The 24,040-nt window shown below is 41.9% G+C and overlaps 1 protein-coding gene across 5 annotated transcripts in view; it reads left to right on the forward strand.

Moving 5' to 3' along the window:
* SSH2 (slingshot protein phosphatase 2) overlaps window positions 1-24,040 on the forward strand; it is a 251,025-nt gene that overhangs the window by 129,359 nt on the left and 97,626 nt on the right. The window contains exon 1 of one of the 5 annotated variants that reach the window (XM_069089759.1): window positions 15,024-15,430. The exons of the other annotated variants lie outside the window; for them this stretch is intronic. Within the exon in view, the coding sequence (XP_068945860.1) occupies window positions 15,375-15,430 (56 nt within the window). The 5' untranslated portion in view covers window positions 15,024-15,374. Of the gene's footprint in view, window positions 1-15,023; window positions 15,431-24,040 lie in introns of those variants that run through there. 5 annotated transcript variants of the gene reach the window in all.

Here is a 24,040-nt window from a genome sequence, read left to right on the forward strand (position 1 = left end):
TCTTAGGGAGAGGAGAGAGAAGGGAAGGAGGTAGAAAATTCATACTCAAAAATTTTATTAAAAACGAAGGTTAAAAATTATACTTACATGTAATTGAAAAAATAAAATACTGTTTAAAAAGTAAATTCCTCATCCATAGGGCAAACCCCTCTGGAGAAGGAGGGATAGGAACCAGGTTGCTTGAGAAGGGAGTGAAATAACCCAGTTTGGAAATGGAGCAGGTCAGATTTCCTATGCCAGCAGTAGTGAGAGGAGGCCCTATACTTCCAGCTGGGGCAATAGAGTGAGACCCAGTCTTTTCAAGTTAATTTATTGATTGATTAACTGTTTTAAAAATCAGACAGACCTAGATTAAAATCCTACCCCTGACATAGCTGTGTGATCCTAGGTGAGTCACTTATATTATATGTGCTTCAGGCAATTGAGAAAATCACAAATCCTTCTCATGTTCAAGTACTGATATTACTTTGTGAAGATAACTCTTAGATAGAAGACTTTGTGGTGGGGAGTAGAACCATCAGCATCTATTCATGATGGTTTTTTATGCTGGGCAAAAACTGAACTTGCTTATAAATATAAATTTAATGAATGAAGCCAAAGTACCTTGCTCTTTGATTTTGGATGACTTCCATTAAGGCAGGATCTACCAGTCCTAATCCAAAATGAAGTCTACTGTCCAATTCTACCCCCCCACCCTCATTTTTAAAGAAGAGGAGGGGAAAGTATGATATTGGATTGGAGACAGGGTAAGAAGATGGCGAGGCTTGCCATTCCCAAAGGTAATAGAGCTATATAGTTAATCCTAACTCCAATCTTTGGACAACTCAAGATGCCTTTAAATAACTTCCTTGCCAAACCAGCCCAGAGGCCTGAGCATCAGCAGGCTTGTGTACCAATGTCCAGAATCTGGCTGTGCCCTTGTGTTCTGGGAGGCTATAAAAACTTGTCTTGTGCAACAGTGATCCCAGGTGGTCATAGTTTTGTTTAATTTAATGAGGGATGTAATTTTAAAAATAATATCTTTTCTTAAACATCTTTTTAATTAGCCGCTTTGAATTACAAATAGAATAGTTTGCAGCTATGAAGAGCTTTAGAATGGTGGTAAAATAGAGCTGTTACTGCTAATAACAATATAATATTTAATCATGCACTTCTGTTCTAGCTGTACCTAGAGTGATTACCCATAGTAATAATATAAGGAAATTACATTCCTTAATTATAATTCATTCATTGTGAACTAAATCTTTCTTGGCTGTTTCAGTCTCCCATCCAAAGCCCAGAATCCATCTTCTAAGTATAAGAACCAATGCTAGCTTTAGGGTAATTTTCTATCGCTCTGATACATTTCTTCAATGACTCTTATTTTGTTATATTTAGATTGTTTTGAGTTTTACTTATCACTTCATGATTATTCTAGTCTTAATGGATTAATATTAATTCTTTTTTTTTAAAGTGGAAGGAAGTAGAGGAAACTACTATTTTGTAAGCCAAACTTGTATCCCTGATCAAGACCTATTGAATTTCTAATAATAATGACACATTTGCATAGCTCTTAAAGAGTTTTCTTTACAATAATCCCCTAAAATCCAAGTATTGGTAGTATGACATTTTTATAGATCAAGAAATTAGGTCTTAGAAAATAAAAAAAGAAGAAGAAATAGTTCAAGACTTCAGTAGGAGGCTGTAAATACTGTAGTTCCAAAAGGACATTAGTGAGGACTGATCTAGCCAAGGAAGGCTTCTTTGAAAAGGTAGGTTTTGAGCTGGGCCTTGCAGGACAGAAAGAATTTGGACAGAGGAGAGAGGAGAGCTTTAATGGCAGGGGTGTATTGGTAAAGATCTTAATAATTAGCTCTCTGAAAAAATTTATACATAAAACCTTTTTAAGTGAATCTTCAGTATTGGTATTTTCTCCATCACCTTCTTTAGTCTATACATTCAATAAAATAATAAACCAAAAAAAAATAAGATAAAGTAGGTCTTAGAAAGTGAAGTGATTTGCTCATAACCTCATAGCTGCCAAGATTAGATCTGGGATTGCTTATTCATATTCCTTGACCATTTGTCAATAGGGGAATGGCTCTTATTCATGTAAATTTCACTCAGTTCCCTATGTATTTTAGAAAGGAGACCTTTATCAGAGAAGCCTTCTGTGAAGATTTTTCCCTTCAGTTTTCTGCTTCCCTTCTAATTTTAGCTGCATTGGTTTTGTTTGTGCAAAACTCTTTTAAATTTATATAATAAAAATTATCCATTTTCACATTAATTTGCCTCACATGGAGCCTATTGGGGGAGGGAAGCTTGCTTAGGGGAGGCTTGATTGTAGGAAGACTTTCACACCTTTTGCTAATTTCTAATTAGGCACTGAGTCAAGAGGGTTGTGATGCCTTCTGGCTCAGAGAAGAGAATATATATATACTCTGAGTTGGTATTTTGCTTTGGGGACTTGCTTATGAGAAGGATCTTGTGATTCACTGGTTGAGATTCTGAGTGGTTGTAAGGAGAAAAGACCTATTTGTTCAAAAATATTTGTTACCTCTTTTTGTGGTGGCAAAGAATTGGAAATTGAGGGGATGCCCATAAGTTGGGGTGTGACTGAATAAGTTGTGGTATATGATTGTAATGGAATACTATTATACTAAAAGAAGTGATGAGGGGAATAGTTTCAGAAAAACCTGGGAAGACATATATGAACTGATGCAAAGTGAGGTGAGCAAAACCAGGAGACCGTTATACACAGTAGTAGCAGTATTGTATAATGATCAACTGTGAAAGACTTAGCTCTTCTAAGACAATGATCGAAGACAGTTAGAAAATGACTAATGAAAAAAATGCTCTCCATGTCCAGAGAAGGAGCTAATGGAGTCTAAATGCAGATCAAAGCACACGGTTTTCACATCTTCATTTTCCCTTCTTTTTTTTGACAACATGGCTAATATGGAAATGTTTTGTGTGACTTCACATGTATAATGGACATCATATTGCTTGCCCTGTCCATGGGTGGGGGAGGGACTGGAAGGAGGGAGAGAATTTGGAGCTCAAATTTTTCTTAAGATGGGATGTTAAAAATATTTTTTAAAAAATAAAAAAGAGAGGGAAAAAAGTACTGGAATGAGAGACAGAGTTTGGCTTAGTGGATAGAGAGCTGCCCTTGAAGTCAAGAACTGAGTTTAAGACCTGCCTACTGCAACTACGAAACGACTGAATGACCTGGACAATTCACTTAATTGTTCTAACAAATTCTCTTATACTTTAAGTTGCAGAGCATTTGTTGATCTGTTTTGGTAGAAAAGGGTTTCCTTGTGGGAAATTTCCTAAACCTAGCTAAGTGGTACACTGGATAGAGCATTGGACTTGGAGTCAGGAAGACCTGTGTTCAAATCTCACTTCAGGCACTTACTAGCTGTGAGATCCTTGAGCAAGTCAATTAACATCTGTTTGCATCTGTTCTCTGTTGTGTAAAATAAGGATAATAATAACACATATCTCTCTGGGAGATTGGGACAAACAAATGAGATGATATTTGTAAAGTGCTTAGCACAGGGTCTGTAAGCATCAGGAACTGAGTCACGTGTTAAAAATGTTAGTTGTTGTTAAATCACAGGTCTGCTTTCCCCACCCCACCCTCCTTTTAAAGAAAATAGAAAACTACCTGAGTCCATGTGTTAGGACCTGAAAAGGAGAAGGAAGCTTGCCCTGGGTATAGGTCAACTCCTTGGTCGTTCCTCTGGCCCACTCATCAAGCTGCAGTTCTCCTACAATGATCCTTCCTTTTCCCTACATCAGACTTCCTGACCACCCTTGCCTGGAAATCCCACTAGAACTACCCAGTCACCGAGCTTCATAAGCAGCACAGAAGAGCTCTTCCTGAGGAGGAGAGGACATGGTGGGAAGTGGTGTGTGCAGAACCCCGCTGCCATCCTTCTGCCCTTCTGATTTCACTGCCATGGCTATATTGGGTCCTATAAACCAAGAATGCCATTTCTGACAATGTTGTTACATTGAAAACTAACCAATCCTTTGCCTTAGATCATTGTAATGGAATTAGGTCGGCACAAAATTTTCTTTTGAATTTCTTATGTTCATCTGGTAGCAAAATATTCTTACAATATAAGAAGACAGTGGGCATAGTGGAAAAATTATTGGACTTAGAATCAGAAAAAATAATAATAGCTAATATTTGTGCAGTACTTGTAGGTTTGCAAAGTGCTTTGAAATATATTATCTCATTCTACCCTCACAGCAGCTTTAGGAAACAGGCAGATGGAGGTTGTGACTTGCTCAGGGTTGCATGGTTTGCCTGCCTGACTCTAGGTCCAGCCATATAGCCACTATGTCACCTAGGTCCAAGTTTAATCTCTGTAACTTACTGTAGTTCTCAATTTCCTCACCTATAAAATGGGAATGTTTTCTCTTACATCTTAACATTGCATTGAGGGACCAAATGAAGTAATTTTTTTGAAAGCACTTGTAGAACTATAAAGTGTTCTATGAAAGTAGTATAGTAGCATTATTATTATAAAGTAATAGAAGTATGTCAGTTCTCTAAGCATCAGCTCATTTTAATGGGATAGCTAGAGAAAGATACCAGTTGCTCCCTTTCTACTAGGGTTGAGGAATTTCTACTTTTGAAAATTATTTATTTCCTAGTCCAAAAAGAAAAAATCTCCTCTAATCATGAATTTAGATTTCTTGCCCGGTACTCAGTGAAGTTATTAGACATTAGCATCTTATCTGTGGAATATGTGCACTAATTCTGGCTCTTCAGTGTTGGAAGGAAAGATATAAAAGGGAAATACATCTGTGGAAGTTGATACACGGAAAGTTGGAGAGATACAGGCATCATGGCTCATGGGGCTCAGCCAGAACCTGGAAACTTGACCATTTTGGACAAACGCATGGAACTAAGTTGCCTTAGAAAGGGCTGAATCGATCCTGCCACAATTTGAACTTTTGGTTCCAGAGAGTCTAGGGCAGCCTTGGGAAGGGGGGTTAGGTGGGGAGGCGGGGGTGGAGACAGGCTTACCATTTGGGCCATGCTCCAGTCTTGCTGCTGTATCCTCTGCTAGGGACAGCGTTAAGCAGGACAGCTGAGGTGAGAGCTAATTGGGAGAGCAAGGGGATACACATGGTTTTGATTTTACCAGGCTTCCAGAGTAGTTGGCCTCCTTAGACTTAGAAAGCATAGGATATGAGAGAAGAAAAACATCCTCTGGAACAGTGTCACATGAAAGCCTTGTCATCATTCATTCATTTGTTCATTGAATAAATAGTGGTGGAGGTACTGTGTTGGAAACACTGCTGAAGCCCTTATTCAGACCCTGCCGATGGCACATTGGTGAAAGAGAGCAGGGGGAGGTAAAGGCATCCAGGCTCTCAGTGCTCAGCCAGGATGAGTAGGGGAACAGCAAAAGATCAAGAGTTAGATGCCAACATTCACACCCTCATCAGCTGCCATCCACACATGTCCATTCTGCCTTGATAATGTACATTTTATCAGTCAATCCACAAGCATTATTCAGCTCCTATGATGTAACACAAAGACAAAAGCAAGAGGGTCCCTGTCCTCAACAAGCTTACATTCTAATGGGAAGACAAAATGTACGTGCTCATGCCACACATACATACGGGTATATGCAGAATACATGCAAGGCAGATACTGGATATAGCGCATTGGGGAAGGCCTCATGCAAAAGCAGGACCTTGAGCCAAGTCTTGAAGGGAGCACAGATTCTCTGAAACCCAAGTGAAGAAAGAGTGTGTTCCAAGCAAGGGGCCTCACCAGTGCAGAAGTAGAGTCCCCAGGCTCCTTGAGCATCTGGACTTTCTTGCTGTTTGTATCTCCAGAGCTTAGCATGGTGCTTTGCACATAGTAACTGTTTATTCATTTATTCATTCATTTTGTTTATTCATTTCACTTTTCATATTGGGCATGAGGGGCATTGAAAAGGTCCATTTGGATGTCTCTTCTCCCTTTGAGACTAAATGAAGGGTAGTAATGTGTAATAAGGAAGAAAGGTAATATGGTGCCAGATTGTGAAAAGCTTCAGCTGCCAGACAGAGGAGTTTCTGTTGAATATTAGGGTAACAGGGAGTGTTGGGGGTAAGGTTCAGAGTCCAGGGGTGGGGAACCCGCTGCCGCAGGGCCACAAGTGCAGCCCTTTGACTGAATCCAAACTTCACAGGACAAATCCCCTTAATAAAAAGATTTGTTTTGTAAAACTTGGACTCAGTCAAAAGGCCACACTCAAGGACCTAGAAGGCCACAGGTTCCCCACCCCTGGTTCAGACCTTTGCTTTAGGAAAAGCATTTCATGCCTGCATGGGGAATCTGTCAACTTCTTTCTACTTCCACTACAACCACCTTGATTCACAACCCAATCTTTTCTTAGCCTCCTAACATCTTTCTGCCTTGTCTGTTTCCTCTCTAATCCATCCTCACAGTGTTGTGCAAATAGACTTTTTAATGACACTTCTCAGTTCATGGCATTCTCATTTCTCAAAACCCTTTACTCTTGTCAGGAGGACCTGAGTTCAAATCCAGCCTCAGACATATACTAGCTGTGCGACCCTGGGCAAGTCACTTTATCCTATTTGCCTCCTCCCTTTCCTCCAAAAATCCTTTATTCTCTCTCCACTAACTTCTGAATAAAATATAATTATTTTACCTGGAATTCAAGGTCCTCCACTCCCTCATGCTATACCATCTTATCTCCTGCCTTCTCTTTCTCTTTCCAAATTGGAATAGCACCTCAGCTACTTATTACTTTTGTGACCTTGGGCAAGTCACTTAACTTGTGTGGGCCTCAGTTTCTTCATTTTGTCCCTTTCAGTTCTGGATCTATGGCCTAGGGATGTATATTCAGTTCAAACTGAAGTAGTCATTTAACCACCCAGGTCCTCAGTCTCCTCATCTGTAAAGTGAAGGGATTGTACTAGACAGCCTTTGGGGTCCCTTCTCCTGCCTCTGGGCCCATACTCCAGATCTGGCAGATACTTTTCTCCGTTTCCCCACTTAAAGACCTAATTCAGATTCCACACCCTCTATGAAACCTCTCCTAGTCACTCCAGTTGAAAGTGATCTCTTCCAACTCAGATTTCTCATAGTACTTTGGACCTCCCCTTTGTAGAGGCTTTCTTGTTTCATTGTTGTTTAGCTGTTTAGCACAGGACCATAAATAGAGTGAATATTTAACAAATGCTGATTGGTTGTAGCAAGTCAACAAGCATGGTTAAGCACCTATTTTGTACAAGTGCATGGTTTTTGTGTTTTGTGTCTTTCTGCCCAAAAAGTTGGAGAGATGAGAGGTTAATATTAAGTCAGGCCACGGTGGAAGGCTTGAATGGAGAGGTGGGATCTGAGCTAGGCTATAACAGATGAGTCTAACAAAAGAGAGAGAGACAGAGAGACAGCAAGAGAGAGAGAAAGGCATTCCCACACAGGTGTAGAGAGGCACTCCTGGGTGTGAGCAGAATATGCAGGGAGGATGGGCTGTGTGCAGGCCTGACCCGGGTAGAACTCAGTTCCATTCAACATGCTTTTGCCCAGCATCTTCTGTTCCTAGGCACTGGGGATAAGAAGACCAAACAAGTCCCAGCCTTCTGGAATTGGATTCCCATTATAGTGGAAAGTCAAAAGATCTTGGCTCCCATTCTGGCTGCCACCTCTTCAATCTTAGGCAAGTCCCCTTACCTCTCTAGGTCTCAGTTTCACCATCCATTTTACAAAAAGGTGGGGCCTGGGAGTGCCAGTTAAGGTTCAAAGTAGACTATCATCAAGGTCCCTTCCACCCCTAAATCTGTGATTCTACTGTAGAGATGACATAGAAACAGAGAAGTAAACAGAAGATATTTTGAAGACTGAGAGGTCTATGTTGAGAACTTGATAGGAGAGTATTTTAAGTAAGATAGATTACAAAGATTTACAGAAGTATAAAGAATTGCAGTGTCTGTCAGTCAATAAGAATTTCTTAAGCTCTTACCGCGTGCCAGATACTGTGTTAATCACCGAGCATACAAAGAAAGGTAAAAGGCAATCCTTGTTCTCCAGGGACTCCAGGCCTACTTGGGGAGACGACAGGCACACAACTATGTATAAACAAGCTATAGACAGGATAAATTAGAAATAACCAACAAAAGATGGATAGATTATGAAAAGTATTAGATGATGAAAAAATGTTAGGTTAGGTCCACTCTTTGACCCACATACTTTGGGGTGATCTGCATGGCAGTCAGAACCCAAGCTCTGTGCACCCTCTCCTCTGGTCCCCACTCTATCCCTGCCTATATAGGGCTGATTTGGTATCAGCCTCTAGCCATGCCTAAACTCCTGACAAAGGACCTAGGAAAGAGGGACCTGCCCTGTTCCTGTTTTAGCCCCTTTAGAAGTCCCCTGTATTGTCAAATCTTTGGTGCCACTGTCCTCTTTGCCTGACAGTTCCTGGTTTTCCTGATTCTCTCACCTGAACTGTTTTTTTTTTCTGCTCATGAGTATGAATTGAATTAACATATTTGCTTTATCCCACCTCCCTGGCTCCTAAGTTTCTCCTGGGAATTCCCCTTGGTTGCCTGACACTGTATTAGGATGCCTTAAGCTTATAAACCCTAGACGAAGGGTCTAAAACTCCCAGCAGCCTTTCCTACCTCTCAGGATTCATCATTGTGGACAGAAAACAAGAGTAAGGAGTAGGAGCCCACCCTTGTCCCAAAGGGAAGGACCTTGTATTTTCCAAACCAATACTCCAGCTGGGATTAGGGACTTGCCCTGAACCTCCTAAGTGGGGCACTAGAGCCTATTTTAAAACAAGTGGCAAGGGCGAGGGCTGCTGCCTTTGAAGTCCCAAGATCTGGTTTGAATCCTGACTTGGCCACTTGCCACTGGCATGACTTTGGACAGATCGCCTCAGTTTCCTTGTCATGATGGAATCAGACTAGCTCTCCTCTAAAGCCCAATCCAATTGGGCATGGATGACTGCAAGCACAAGAATGCAGGAAACCAAGCATTGAGTCTCTCGCCAGGGAATGGAGGAAGGGGAGACAGGAAGACTCCCTAGGGAGATAAAAGTACTAAATTCTTCATAATGTCCTAGGGATTAAATTGTTCATGTTTTGTAAGGTGTGTTGAATGTGAAAAGTGATCTATAAATGCCTGTTATTTTTGCTAAACAATAGAGTGCAAGGCTTTTGTAACCTGAAGAAAGCAGTTTTTCAGTGTCTTTTCCTACAGTGCTTTTAGGAAGAAACATATGGTGGTAAGACCAGTAGATAGATGAATGCCTAGGAGATTGCTTATCAAGGTGATAATCAGATCTTTTCAATATTCCTTATTACTTTTGTGATGTAAAGAGCTCTCTGATACCTCTTGGCTACATTATTAGATCGGAATATTGAAAGGCACTGTCACTTTTTCTTTTTTCGGGATTAATTCCTTTGGAAAACTGTTGGCTACATGGTGATTGTAAAGCTTGATTGCTTTAAGGGCCATTGTTTGTAATGAATCACTACATTTGGTTTGGTTGCATTGTATGAAAAGTGCCTTTGTGATATTGATGGAGAGTAGTTAGTTACCTCTCAGAACAACAACCTTTAAGATAATTCACTTAAGGTTCAAGTTTTATCTTTGTGTTTTATAGAATAACAGGAGACAGAATGTTGCCATTCTTTGAATCTCTGTTGGCATGTAGCTCTCTCAGTTGCTTTTCTCATTTTGAATCATTAATCATAAAATTTAAGCCAAAAGTCACCTTAAAGATTATCTGATTCAGTTGAATCTCTCACTTTACAGACAAATCCCAGAGAGGCACCATGGTCTGCCTAAAGTCATATACCATAACTAATCGAGGCAGAGCCAGCCTGCTTCTAATACAACAAATGCCAGGTTTGTCTTTGGACCCTTAAAATTCATAAAGATGAATTTACAAATAATTTCTCTAGTCCTGCATCTTAGAGTGAGAGAAATCAAGTCAAGGAGAACAAAACAAATTCTCTCTGACCCAGGTATCTCATTTCCTTGTCTTTAAAAAAAAAAAAATTATGGAAAAAAACCCAACCGCCTCACAGTACTTGAGTAAGGCAGTGCCATTGTTATTTAGAATGTTTTCAGTATTTAGTAGAGGCTGTAGATTACAGCATGTTAAGAGAAGTGATCAGCAAAGGTGAGTCAATGAGCTTCTCTTTATGCTTTTGATTGTCTCAGATCAGAAATTAATAGGAGAAAGATATCTATATGAAGCCCCATTTGGGTGAAATGACAGTGCATGTGATGAATTTTGTGTGTTTCTATGGCAGCTGTAACTGTCTCAAGTTCTCAGAAGGGAGGTAAAACAGTTATAACCAGCCCCATTGCTGATATGCCCTCCTGCTTCCTACCTTTTCAGCATTTTTTACTGATTAACACCTTCCCCAGATTCATGGGAAAGGGCAAGGAGGAGAGAATAAGTAATTCAGTCAGTCTTGCTCCCTCTTAACAGCAGTAATAAAAGCTTCGGAGAAAGAAAGATTGAAAACAAATAGCCAAAAAAAAGTCCAGAATTATCTGGCCTTAATTATTCAGTTATCTGTGCTATCCCGCTTCTTCACTACTATGGATAATGAATAATTATCTCATGTTTAGATTCCTGCTACCCTTGTAAACCTTTCAAGTAGACATTATTCCTTGCTGCTAAACTTTGAAAATTGCATTCAGGCTACAAACTGCTGTTTTTTCTTTATCTCTGACATATAAACAGCACTCATAGATTCATAGAATGTTTGAATTGGGAAGGATTTTTAAAGATAATCTCATAAAACCTCCTCATTTTATGGATGAAGAAACAGACCCAGGCAGGAAAAGCCAGTCATTCAGTCAGTAAACATTTATTGTTGTTGTTCAGTTGTGTCCAATGCTTCATGACCCCATTTGGGGTTTGGTTTTCTTGGCAAAGATCCCGGAGTGGTTCGCCATTTCCATCTCCAGCTTATTTCACAGAAAAGGAAACTGAGGCAAACAGGGTCAAGTGACTTGCTTGTCACTCAGTAAGTATCTGAGACCAGATTTGAACTCGGGTCTTCCTGACTCTAGGCCCACCATTCTATCTACTGTACCACCAGCTGCCTGAAAACATTTATTAAATGAATACTATGTGCCCTGCACTGTGCTAATCAATGGGGATTAAAAAAAAAGGTTTTTAAGTCAAAAGACACCCCCTGCTCTCAATGGACTGGAATAAATAGAAAAGAATCAACAAAGAGAAGGCAGTTGCACTAAAAGTGAATTGGAAAAAACCTTCCTATAGGAGGCGGGATTTTAACGAGGACTTGAAGGAAGCTGGGAGGCAGCGATAAGAAGAGAGATCATTTCAGTCCTGGGAGACAGCCAGTGAAAATGCCCAGAGTCAGGAGGTGGACTGTGGTTTAAGATATGGCAAGGAGGCCAGTGTTACTGGTCCAGAGTACACGGGGAGGGGTAAAGAGGAAGAATTCAGATTATTTTATACTTGATCCTGGGGCGATAGGGAGCCATTGGAGTTGACTGAGTTGGGGGTGGGGGTGACATGGGAAGACCTACACTTTGAGAGGATCACTTCCTGAGTGGGGGATGGACTGGAATGGGGCAAGGTACCCCATCATGAGGCAATTGTGTGAAGTGATGAGGGCCTGGGGCATTGTGGAGGAGAGAAGGGGGAGCCTGTGATAGATCTTAGGAGGACAGAGGCGATGTGGGGCTTAGTGAGAAAGAGAGAGTGACAGCTAGGTTTCAAGCCTAGATGACTCAATAATAAGAGGGACCTTAGCAGAGGAGAAAGATAATGAGTTCTGTTTTCAACATGTTGAATATAAGATATCCAGTTCTGAATGTCCAGTACCAGTTGGAGGTGCTAATGTTGGCAGTTAGGGATAGATAGGTAGATTTGAGAATCATCAACATAGAGATGATAATTGAATCCATGGGAGCTGAAGAGATATAGTGAAATAGTATAGACAGAGAAGAGAAAAAGGACCCAGGGTCATAAAACAAATTCTATTCACAAAATAGTTTATTTTGAGCTTACTGGCCAAGAAGAGGCATTCAGACTAAAGGTTATCCATCTCCTTGGTTTCTGTTTTTCATAGTAACAAAGTTAATATCTTGATCTGCCTCCAGAATTTCCATGTTCTCCTTTCATTGTTACTGTACTCTCCCAAGCAGTCCATCAGAGTTTAGATTGAGTGTAATCTCCAATAATACATAGGTTAGTATTGCTGCCATTTGGTCGAATGGAAGGAGTCAAAGAGTCTGAAAAATATGCCTCAACTTACATGGGTAAGGTGCTGGATTGAGAGTTGTGGGAACTGATTTTAGTCTCAGCTTTGCCATGAATTTGGCTGTGTAGGTGTGAACCAATCCTTTTAACTTCTCTGTATCACAGCTGTGAAATGAGAGAGTAGACTGAACCAATCTGAGCCCCTTTTCATCCGTAGAATTCTGTGACTTTACGTGGCATCTCTAGGAACATTTGATATAAAAAAGAATACTAAAGCCTGGTTACATATTGGAAATGTAAGAGTAGTGATGCACCTGTCTGGTCATTTGTCTCTGGTGATATTGCCTGTACCCCCGTAGTTCTGGGATGTGGCCTGTGAAGAAAACCTCAGCCAGGCCTGGGTCTGGGCTCTACCATTAGTGCTGGCCCCATTTATGACTGAGTCTCATCCTTTGAGGAGAGTCATTAACACTTCCAGGAAAAAAAATCACATTCTTGACACTTGAAATGATGGGAAAATGATAAGGCTGAACTTGTATCAAATCTTCTAGCTTAGTTGATGAAAAATGTGCAGATTTGGGTTGGCAAGACCATTTATGACTCCATGTGGAGTGGAAAACGGGCTTAGTTCACTTCATGCTGCTCAATCTAATTTGAAGTAATTTGGGAATTCCTAGGTTCCTGGGGACAGAGAGCTTGCCTCCTTAGAGCCTTGTTTCCTGGCAGTTGAGAGTAAAGGATTAAATTGAGCTGAAACCCAATTGATTGACATTTTGACACCCAGCAAATTGTGAAAAGAAAGGGGATTTTGTTCAGTTTTTTAAATAGATAATAGTGAAAAAAACTTTCCTAAAAGTATCCATGTTTGCAAAGAGGACTTAACATCCTCTTATTTAGAGGGGGGGAAAGACCTAAAGCCTGGAGATGTGCACCAGCACTTTCACAATCTCACCAAGAGTTTTGACTTCCAGAAGTGTTTGAAAAGACCTGGCTAGGAGCATTAAAGTTGGCTGGCTCTCTTGAATTGGCATTGCCAGATATTTTTCAAGGGGAAACAAAGAGCCAGGAACGTCTAAGCGTCATTTTTAGGAATCTCTGTGTAAAAGACAAGGAGACAAATTTATGAAATTATAGCAGTGTCGTTTTTTAGACGTAAAAGGTCTTAATTCTGTACAGTATTGAGTAGTGCTCAAAGCCTGAAGGCTTCCTTTCAGAGATAGAGATGATTACTCTACCATCATCTAGCCTGAATAGCATAATTTCAGGCTGACTTCAATAAACTCCCATCTCTGCACAAAGGGAGTTGTACTCACCTTAACATCACCATTTTAAATAGGCAGGGTGGCTTCTTTTGAACACTGTGGGAGATTGTGATAAATTGCAACTTGGAAGAGCTTTCAGACTGGCAAGTTGGGCAGATATTTAAGCAATTGATTTCAGGGTGTATCCGAAGATTTTTTTTTTCCCATTGCCATTTGGGTGCCTGCTGACACAGCCTGAATAAATATTACAAGTGGCCACACTTCCTAGAGATGAACAAATAATAGGGATGGGCTAAAGTCTGTTTTAAGATCCGGCACCTTTGGTTGATTCTCTTGCCTGTCTGATTAACCCCTAAGAGGTCCCAGATAACACACAAATCTTCTCTAGAGGACAGTATTGCATATTCTGTACGCTTCAGATCCTGTAGCTAGTTTTGAGTTTTATGAGATCAGTTAATTGGGGATTAAATAAGTCAAATGAATCACTTCTTTCTGAGTTTCTGCATCATCCCTATTGGAGTTACTTTAAAATTCAGTGACTTTAGAAGGAAGTGGATCCAACAAATAAATCAAACAGAGAATAGGTTCCTGTCTGGACCCTGGCACATGCTGTTTCAAACGACAGCAAAGTCTTTAAAGTGATTTTTATTTCTGGAACAATTTTAGGGCAGGTTTGTTTTCTCTCTTATTCTAATGACTAGGTCGGTGGCCAGTGTTTTTGAAGTTAATGTGTCTTGGTGTGTTTACTTCAACTTGTTTTCTGATTCTGAAATTCCTGTGGCAACCTTATTGTTTCTGTGTTTTTTAAGTCAAATGAACACACATGGGGGGTTATACACTTGCCTAAAAATTAGATTATCTGTTGAGTCAGAAGAAGGGGAGTTATTAACTGGTTAGTTTAGAGGGACAGGTCATGCATGGCATCACCTTCCTGATATCTTGGACCTCTTCGAGAAGGAAGGACAAACAACAATAAGATTAGAGGGAGCCCAAATTGCTCGTTCTTGGCATTTCTGAAGGAAAATAAAAACCGAATAACATGAAGCAGTTCTGTCCTTCGGTGTAGATTTTAAGCCCAAATAATGAAATCTCAAAAACAGTGGCTTTGAATCTTTCAGGCGATTGAGAAAATGAGATTTGGTGTTGCGTCTGTACAAGGAACATATTTAAGTGAGTGGAGGAGGTTCAACCCTTTTCGTAAAACATTGCTTTCAGTAAAATGCGCTTTCCCCGGTTGGGCGCACGCACGCATTCCCTTCGGAACCCGAACGATCTCCTCCTGGGCTTGGCAAGCCCAGTGGTCCCCGCTGCCCGTCTAGGGGGCCTGTGCCAGCGATGGCCCGGCGCTAGCAGGGGACGACCCAGCCGCCCTAAGGGGGCCCGGGGCCCCTGGGCAGGCTGACTGCCAGCAGCTCGGCTTTGGCCTCTGAGGCCGGTCCCCCGCCCCGAGTCCCGCTGCCAGGGCGGGGCCCCAGGGTGGGCCGTCCCTACTTTGTCCCCGGGCCGCCCCTGCGCACTGCGTCCCGCCCCGGACAGACAGGCGGCGGGCTTGCCCGCGGGAGGGGGAGCTCCAGAGCTGAGCTTGGCCCCAGCCAACCTCCGGGACCCAAGCAAAGCAAAGCAAACTGCTCGGCAGCGGGAGCCTGCGCTGGGGCCCCAGCCCCGGTCAAGTTGCCTCTGCCTGCACATCTGGCATCACTGGAACTCTGGCGCTGCTAGCTGCGAGCTAGGCTGAGCTGGGCTGAGCGGGACGGACGCAAGGACCTCCTCACTGTCTGCCTTGCGTGCCCCCGGCCGGGCTCCGTTCTAGGAGCCCACCCCATGACTGAGCACGGGAGCGGGAGAAAGGAAGGCGGCCCCCCAGCCCACCTGCAGCCTCGCTGGCCCCGACATGATCCCCTACTTCTCGGCCAACGCGGTCATCTCTCAGAACGCCATCAATCAGCTGTGAGTACGAGCTGCGGCTCGGGCTGGCTCTCCAACTTGTCTTTTCCTGTAGGCTTGCAGAGCCCAGTTAGAGCCCCTGATGTGCCAGGTGGAGGAGACTTCGGCGGCAGCTGCAGCCGCCTATATTTTATGCGGGGATGGGGGCGGGGAGCAGTGAGGGGAAGAAACGAGAAAGAGAGCAGACTTGATTTGAGCCCTTGGAGATCACCAGGTGTGCCCTGAAAGATATGGAAAAGGATGGGGTGGAGGGGATCGTTTACAATAGCAGAAGGGTGTAAGAACTCGAAAACACCTCATTTGTAAGAATCTCAAGTTAACTCTTCGGAAGACCGCCGAAACTTTCAAACTCGGAGCTTGTTTTCTGGGATACCAGAGGCTGAAAGGATGAGAGCTTGGGCAGTGCCTGGGTGTAATGGTCCCAAATCAAATGAGATGGCATTTATAAAATGCTGAGCACAGTGCCAGGCACGTAGTAGGCGCTTAATAAATGCAAGCATTCCTTCCGTTTTCCCTGCCCCCACATGGAGATCTGGGTAAAGGGTAGTCTCCTAAACATCAGGATTTCCAGCCCGGAAAAGTGTTGTGGAAATCCTGCTGTTGACTCAAGCGCTTCATGTTGTAAAGTTTGGACTCTGACAAGCTCCTAGTGGAATCGCCTGAAGAGGGTTAGGAGTTTGGGTCTGGAGTTATTTCTGGGAATTCAGTGTAAGTCGTCCGACTGAGTTTATTTGGTTTGTCACCAGTAGCAGAAACCCAGAACCGGTAGTTTTCACAGCCTAGACTAGCCTGCTGTGGAGACAGCAATTTAGTCAGTGAAATGAAGAAATTATGCCTGAACTCAGCAAAAATAAGCACATTAGAGCTCCTGTCACTTGCATGCTTCTCTGGAGTTTGCCTGACCCTCCATTGTGGCTCCACTATATCTGGAACAGTGTGTGGGATACAAGCCCGGTTGCCTTACCTGAGCTAGATGGAACGATCCAAGTAGTATTGAAGCTGGATCCTAAAATAAGTGAAATGGTCTGGGGGAGGTTACTGAAGCTCACAGCAATGGGACCTGCTTTGTGTGTTTTAGAGAGGTGGACACGGAATTCCACAATCAAATTGCCATAAAATACTTAACTTGATTCTGAAAAACTGCTTTCTGACTGTCTGGGCAACCCTGCATGGGCTTAATTCTGATACAGCTAATCCTCCCAGTTCTATATGCTGTCTGTCTATCCATCCACACACATATACATCTATACACACGCATACATACATACATAGTTGTTATGAGGGAAAATATCTCTAAAGTAAATCTTAGATAATCTCTAAACCAAATCTATTTTAGCCAGGAGACTCACCTTCCCCTCCCACCACATCTTTGACTACCTTTGGAGACAAGTAAAGTCATTTGACTGACCACTGTCTCCACTAAAGAAAGTGCTAATGAAATAACCAAAAGGTGACCCAGGATAGATGAGAATGCATAGATAATCCATAAGCTCCCAAATGGCAAAGCTGCCTGGACTTGGCTTTCCTTTTAAGAGGAAGTTTGACTTTGTTTGTGAAACGTTAAAACTTTTGCATTTACGCTTTCTAGCCTCCTCACACACATGCAACATGATGTCCTGAGTAGCCTGCAAGGTCGCTTTTGCAATTTGGCAGTTATAGTAATAATCTAGTGCTGGCATACTACTTGCTACTGAAAAACATTAGTCACTATACTAAGAAAGACGTGTCTTATTTCTAAAAATGACTAAGTTTCAAAAAATATAAACAGTCCAGAAATTCTAAAACAGGCTTCAAAGGGACATACATATATGTCCCCTTCTGTTTCGGACTTTCTCTTGGCATTTATTTTTCATTGAAATTGTCCTCAGATTTACTACTGCTCCTCTGGAGTCAACATTTGAGTACCCACAGTGGCTTTTCCAGCAACAAGAAGGATTTTAAGTGTTCATAAACTTCTTAAAAAGTCTTTTTTATTTTAAGCTTGAACAAATGCATTGCAAGGGTTGCCTTTGTAGTTCTTCCTACAGAATCTAATACACTAAACCTCAGCAGGGATGAAGATTCCCTCTCTATGAACGGACTGCTCATAGAGTCAGCATTGAATGACTCCTATGGGTTGGTGAAAGATGTGTCCTGTGTACTTTGTCTTTGGAAGATCTTTAGTAGCCTAAGTGATTCACAGGCTTCTCAGTTTTAGAGAACCAGGGAAAGGTGGGACTTTGTCACTTGAGATGTCATGAGTCTATTAAGGGAAGTGTGAAGGGACCGTTCTCATAAGTATTCTGTTCCTAGGATTTAGAGGTGAAAAGTACCCACCCCTATTTTAGGGATGAAGACACTGAATTCAAAAGAAAGAATCATAAAGGACCACCCATTTTACAGGTTTAGAAACTGAGACCCAGAAGAGATTAAATGACTTGCCCCAGGCCACACAGGGTCAAAGTATAAGCCAAAGAATGGGTTGGGGGTCTCTGAATCCAAATTCAAGGTTTCAGTGCTTGAGTTTCCCTTTAAAAAGAGACTGCCTTCTAACCTGAATCCTCACAGGATAAATTGTTTTTAATAGTGGGGTTTTCTGGATAGCTGAAGGTTTGTTGTCTTAAACATCAACACTTTTTTTTTTTACCTTAACCATTGAAACACATTACATGTTTCCTCATTTTTTAAACAGATGATCCCAAATTCAGCCTCTCGATTAAGGCCAAATGATTAAGAATATGATGACCACAGGAACTCTTGAAGAGATGTTAGGTGATTCACCATTCCAAATGGATGCTGCCCACCATGACTTTGTTGTTCTCTCCACCCATTTTCAATTTTGTTTCTCACCTGCCACGGGCTTGTAAACCAGATAACCAAGAATGTTAGAAGTGTGTGTAAAAGAAGAGTAAACAGGTTCTTTGTGGATTCTTTGATGAGTGAGTGTGCAAGCTTCATTAGTGGACATTGCTCTCTATTTTTGTGCTTTTCCTCCTCCACGTAGTATCTTGCAGTTCATTTTGTATTATTCTCTATATCCTGATTTATGAGCATGTCTTCTCCTCCATTAGAATATTAGCTCCTCAAGGACATGAACAGTTTCTATTTTGCTTTGTATCTCCAGTGCTTAATACAGTCCTCTCACAGAGTCTGAGTGCTTGTTGGTTGATTCTGCTATTCGGGGGCCTTGAAAGGCTGAGAGCTTGGGCAGTGCTCACTTCTTCCTTCCCATCTGTGTGACTGAGGTAAATGAAACATGACACAGTGAGACAGTGAATTTGGGGTCATAAGATTTGGATTCCAATCTTTGCTCTGTTTTTTATTACCTGTGTGCTCTGGGACAAGGTTACTTAACCTCCTTGGTTGTGAGATCTTGTGATATCTTTGGGCCAGTGTAGGCAGCTAAGTGGCTCAGTGGATAGAGTGCTGGGCCTGAAGTTAGGAAGACCTGAGTTCAGATTTGGATTTAGAGACATTCACTAGCCATGTGACCCTAGGCAAGTCACTGAATCTTAATCCACTGGAGAAGGAAATGACAAACCACTCTAGTATTTTTTGCCAAGAAAACTCCATGGGTGGTATTGACATGCAATGGTTCCCAGGGTCACCGTTGAATGACAGTGTGAACTAGGGGATTGGACTTAGTATCCTTTCTTCAAGGTACTTTCCACCTCTAAGTCTATGAGTAGATGATTTTAAGTTGCTGAATGACTGAATCCTGGAGATGAGAAGCTTTTTCAGCCATTTCCTCCTGGAAAAAAGCAATTATTCTCAATTCTTTTTTTTTTTTTAATTCAGAGACTGCAAATTTCACTGTCACTGTGTAAAACATCAATGTTCGTAGAAAACATGGGGCTGATTTTGGTTAGACACCAATGAGGAGCATTAGAAGTAAGTTAATTTGTGTTCAGGCTCAAAGAAAGTGTAGGCTTAGATACAACAAGAAAGAAAGAATTCTGCCCGTTTGTGCTCACATCTAATTTTAAGAATCTGCAGTCAGCCTGAAGAGAGAGGAAGGTGGAAAGTCCCCAAGACCTTTAACGATATGCTAAGTCTGTATCCCATTGGCTGTCCATACTTTTGAATATAATAAACATCTGAATTTCCCAATAAGTTGAAATTGCTTTGTTATATAAATGAGCAGACATACAGTCCCCTAGAGGAGGTCACAAAGCAGGGACCTGGTTGCCCTTACTCTCCGCCAGACATGGCTTGTCTAGAAATAAGTTGCTGTTTTTATGGTCTGGAAAGTTCAAGGATCATGAATAATTAGATAAAATGCTGGCATGAGCTATAATTGAAACAATGTTCCTATTATGAAGAACTCGCAGCAGAACTCTTGGAATTTCTGCACTCTAGACATCACTTGATTTGTTAATGAGGTTCCTTTAAGCCTTTTTATCCTTGACCTGAAATATTTGTCCATAGTTATTTGGTTTCATTTATAAATGTGTTTGATGACTTAGCAGCTGTACATCAGGAGTTTAGAAAGCCTGGAGCATAACAACAGATGGGCTTGTCAGAATGAGTCTCCAAATTGTTCCTTTTCAAGAAAGTAGAGCTCTGGCAACCTTTTCATTCTCGTATTAATAATAATAAAGATGCTTGCATTCATATAATGCTCTTTATTTTTCAAGGTTAACTCATATTATTTCTTTGGAGTTAGCTCACAGAGAGATTTTGCAGATAAGGAAATAGGCCTAGAGCTATTGCATGGTTTGTAAGAGGTTTCAATTTTGTATAGCTCTGCTTGGACATGGCTAACTCTCAGGCCAGCCGCTGGAAGACTCCTCTTTGCAAAGCCCTTTTGTCTATAGCAACATCATGCCCCCATGTATTGACAGTTTTCTAGCTCCAAAATGGCATGTGGGTTGTTACTTATACTAAGCATAGTTGCCAAGAGTAAAAGAATATCTGCTCTAATTATGTTGCACAGTTGTCTAATTGGTTTATCTAAGAGACCAACCAAAGGAAAAAAAAATGTGGTTGAGTAGAGAAAAGGAAGGTATTAGGGGTGTCAAAAAGATACCAGTAGCCACAGAGGAGGTTTGACTGCCTCCCAGTCTGGGAGAAGGGCAGGCCTGCAGAGTGGCATTTATGGATAGCTATGGTGGGGCCTACTTCTGCTAAGGGAACTGGAGAGACCGCCTTGACTGGGTTTTCCCATAAATATTGTAGCAGTTTGTAAAGGGCCCCAGGAAGAACTGTTTGACCTCCGAGTATGCCTGTAGGATTCAGGAGATCCCTAATTAGATAGATAACCTGTTGTAGAGGGCCATGGATAGGCCTTTGACTTGGGCTGTCCATGGATGCATTCCTCCCAGTTGAGGAAACTCAGTCTAGGTCAGCAGCATTGCCCAGAGCATAAGAGATGAGGAAGTTGGGGTCAGTGCAGAAACAGAACCTGACCCCAGGTTTATTAGACTCTTAAGACCAGCTCACCCTTTACCCCTACTGCCCTCTGTCCCTCGTCTTCAGCACTATGTATCTATTTAGAACTTTGGACTTAAATTCTTACAGAAGTGGAAATGGAGGGGGCGGCCAGGTAGCACAGCAAGTAAGAGCACCGGCTCCAGTGTTGAGAAGACCTGGAGATCAAATCCCGGGCTCGGACACTTAGCATCCACCCAGAAACACCTGGCCGTGTAACCTTGAGCAAGTTACTTAACCCCGATTGCTTAAAAAAAAAAAAAGTGGAAATGGTGTCTGCCCTACTTTTAGAGTATGCCTCCTTTATCCACTAGAGAATCTCTTTCCTCCCCCCCTCCCCACCCCCCTCCCCACCCGGGAAAAAAAAAAAGACTTAAAAAAATAAAGTGAAATTCTAAAGGGCAGGGAAAAAAATGTTTATTGATAATTGTAGATCTGGCTAGGTATGAATCACTTAGATAATAATCATTTTGGTTATATAATGCTTGATGGTTACAGATCTCTTTAATAGGCATAAGCTCATGATACTTTGAAAAAAGTAGGTCATGTATTGTTCCCATTCCACAGTTGTGCAAACTGAGACCCAAAGAAATTAAATGATTTGCACAGTCACCCAAATAATCCCATAACTAGAATGGAGCCCAGAACTGCTGAGTCCTAGTGCTTTTTATTTTTTTTTTACTTTTTGGAGGGCAGTTGGGGTTAAGTGACCTGGGGTTAAGTCACATGGCTAGTAAGTATTAAGTGTCTGAGGTCGAATTTGAACTCGTGTCCTCCTGACTCCAGGGCCGATGCTCTATTCACTGCGCACCTAGCTGCCCCTCTAGTGCTTTTTATACTCTCCACACTCATGCCCTTGATACTGAGAATGAATGAGGGGGAGTATGAATTTGCATTATTATTAATCAAACCTTTCCTCTATATTCCCTCCGGAAATTTGAAAAGCTCTTCTGACTTTTCACACCAACCAAAGCTAGATCTCTAGAAAGATAAACTTCTCTGTCTCTTAAGACTTTGGACCCATTGAATGAAGGATAGGCTCATACTTTGGGGGATCACCCTGCTCTGAATTCTCCCTCGGAACTTTTGGGTAAATGTAAATCTCGTTCTTAGTAACAAGACATTAAACTGAATTGAAGATGTGTGACCTTGAGCTGACAAGCACACAGATTTTCCCCAAAGCAGAGAGTGATCTTCGCTTCTGAATTGCTTACAGTCAAGGGTTAATTTAGGCAGGAAAAGGCTTTCTTTTGCATACTTAGGTGATGCAGGATGTTGCTACCCCTAGTGTAATTAGTTTTAACTTGAAGAAATGTGCAAAGAACATCAAAGCTTCCTTAGGCGTGACTATTCAGAAAGGATGTAGCCAACTGTTTATAAATAGGCTGCAGGTTTTAAACAACAAAAGGTGAATTTGGACTCTTTTTTTTCCCTTCCACGTTGCTCTGGGAAAGGATAACCTGTATACTATATCAGTTTGTGTTGAGAAGGGTGTTACTCTCCTGTATTTATGGCATCACTGGAGACTTAGAGTATACTTTGTCTGTTAGAGAAATTACCTCTCCTTTCACCCTAATAGAGCAAGCTTTGGGCTGCCTGTTTCCTAGTGAAGATTAACCATTTCTATTCCAGTTATTTTCATGTCACAATTTTGATTTTCAGAGATCAAAATCAACATCATTATGCATTTTATCATGTGAGTTTCATAGAGGAGTCCCTAATGGTACTGTCTATCAGTTAAAGCTGTCCAAAACTTAAACTGGCAGTTTATTTAGGTGGTAGGCTCCCTGTGACTGGAAATGTTCAAATAGAAACTCTGCAGTCACTTAACAGGTAGTTTGGAGTCATTCCTGTCTAGGGTAGGAGGCAGAACTAGATGGTCCCCAGTTCTAAGATTCTGTGAGTTAAATGGTTCAGTTGACATTTCTCAGTGAGGCAACTATTTTCCCTCTGGCCTGGGTTATTAGGGGTTAAATGTAAAAGTAGCCTTTTTTCCTTTGTGCAGAGTAGGAAACTTCTACAGTATTAGTCACCACAGGTGACTAGCAAGAAGAAGTTGGCCAGGTCTGGGAGCCCAGCATCTTGTCCTCGCTGTGACTTTTTGTACATTGTGTTGCAATACCAGCTGGTGTCGATAAGGGCTGAGCAGAGTGAGTTCTCTTCCTGTTTTTCTCCTTTTGCTTTACTGATTCTGCAGATGGCTCTTCTGGACCACCGAAGAATGCTCACAAGAGAAATATCACTGTCAGGGCCTCCAGAAAGCTTTCATAGATTTGCTGGACAGACAGCTAGCAGTCTAAGCCCCCTTGTGATTAAACTAGCCACTCTGGTTTCATCTTGTTGTTTGCTGCTGCTGCTGCTGCTGTTTTAATGAACCTTTTGGTTTTGTGAGGAGCTTCAGTTGCACAAGTTGTGTGTGGCTGGGGATGGGGAGGGACTGACACTCAGAGGATTTGTGTTCCTAGGACAACTAAAACAACAGATTTAAACAATGAATGAACAAAACAGACTGGGCCCCTCCAGGGCCCCTTAGACCAAGCTTGGAATGAACCAGGCTCCCACCCCCCCACACACACACCTCTTTTTGACCCAGGCCCAACTCTCACATGATTGGAGTTCTCCTTTACAAGCTCTAGCTCTGTCTAATCTTGATTCATAGCCTAAGCTCAGCTCTAGGTGAACCATGGAAGGATCCATAGGATGGGGTGGAGAATGGCTTTTTTTTATGTCTACAGTTTACCTGAAGGTATTATGGTCCTCCTAAAAGTGTGTAGAAAACTGAGAGTAGAGGACTCCTACCCGATAGGAAAGTGGCATTATTGTAAGTGTGTTACCAGTAGTTCCTGCCCTTCATCTATTGGGAAAGAAGGTGGTTGTTGTGTAGATGGGTAGTGGTCACTAAGAAATTGCCCTCAGTGAGTCCAGGTGTGTCTGGCATCTATACCAAGTTTTTATTACATATCCACCCCACACTTTGCAAATATTACACTCAGAAAACTGATGGAGGATGGTTGCCAGTTTTATGACTGTTATTACTGAATCAATGATAGCACTGGTCTGAAATCACATGTACAAAGAGTAGGAGGAGCCATCATTTGGCATCTGCTGGTAACGTCATCCAGAGCAGTGCATGGCCCCCTATGGAAAGCCAACTCCCTCATATTTGAGCTGATAGTATGTTAGCATCACATGGCAGGGGAAGCT

This window comes from Petaurus breviceps, unplaced genomic scaffold (genome assembly GCF_028583685.1).
Source record: "Petaurus breviceps papuanus isolate PSGF00001 unplaced genomic scaffold, PetGlider_PUasm1.0 186, whole genome shotgun sequence".
Taxonomy (NCBI): domain Eukaryota; kingdom Metazoa; phylum Chordata; class Mammalia; order Diprotodontia; family Petauridae; genus Petaurus; species Petaurus breviceps.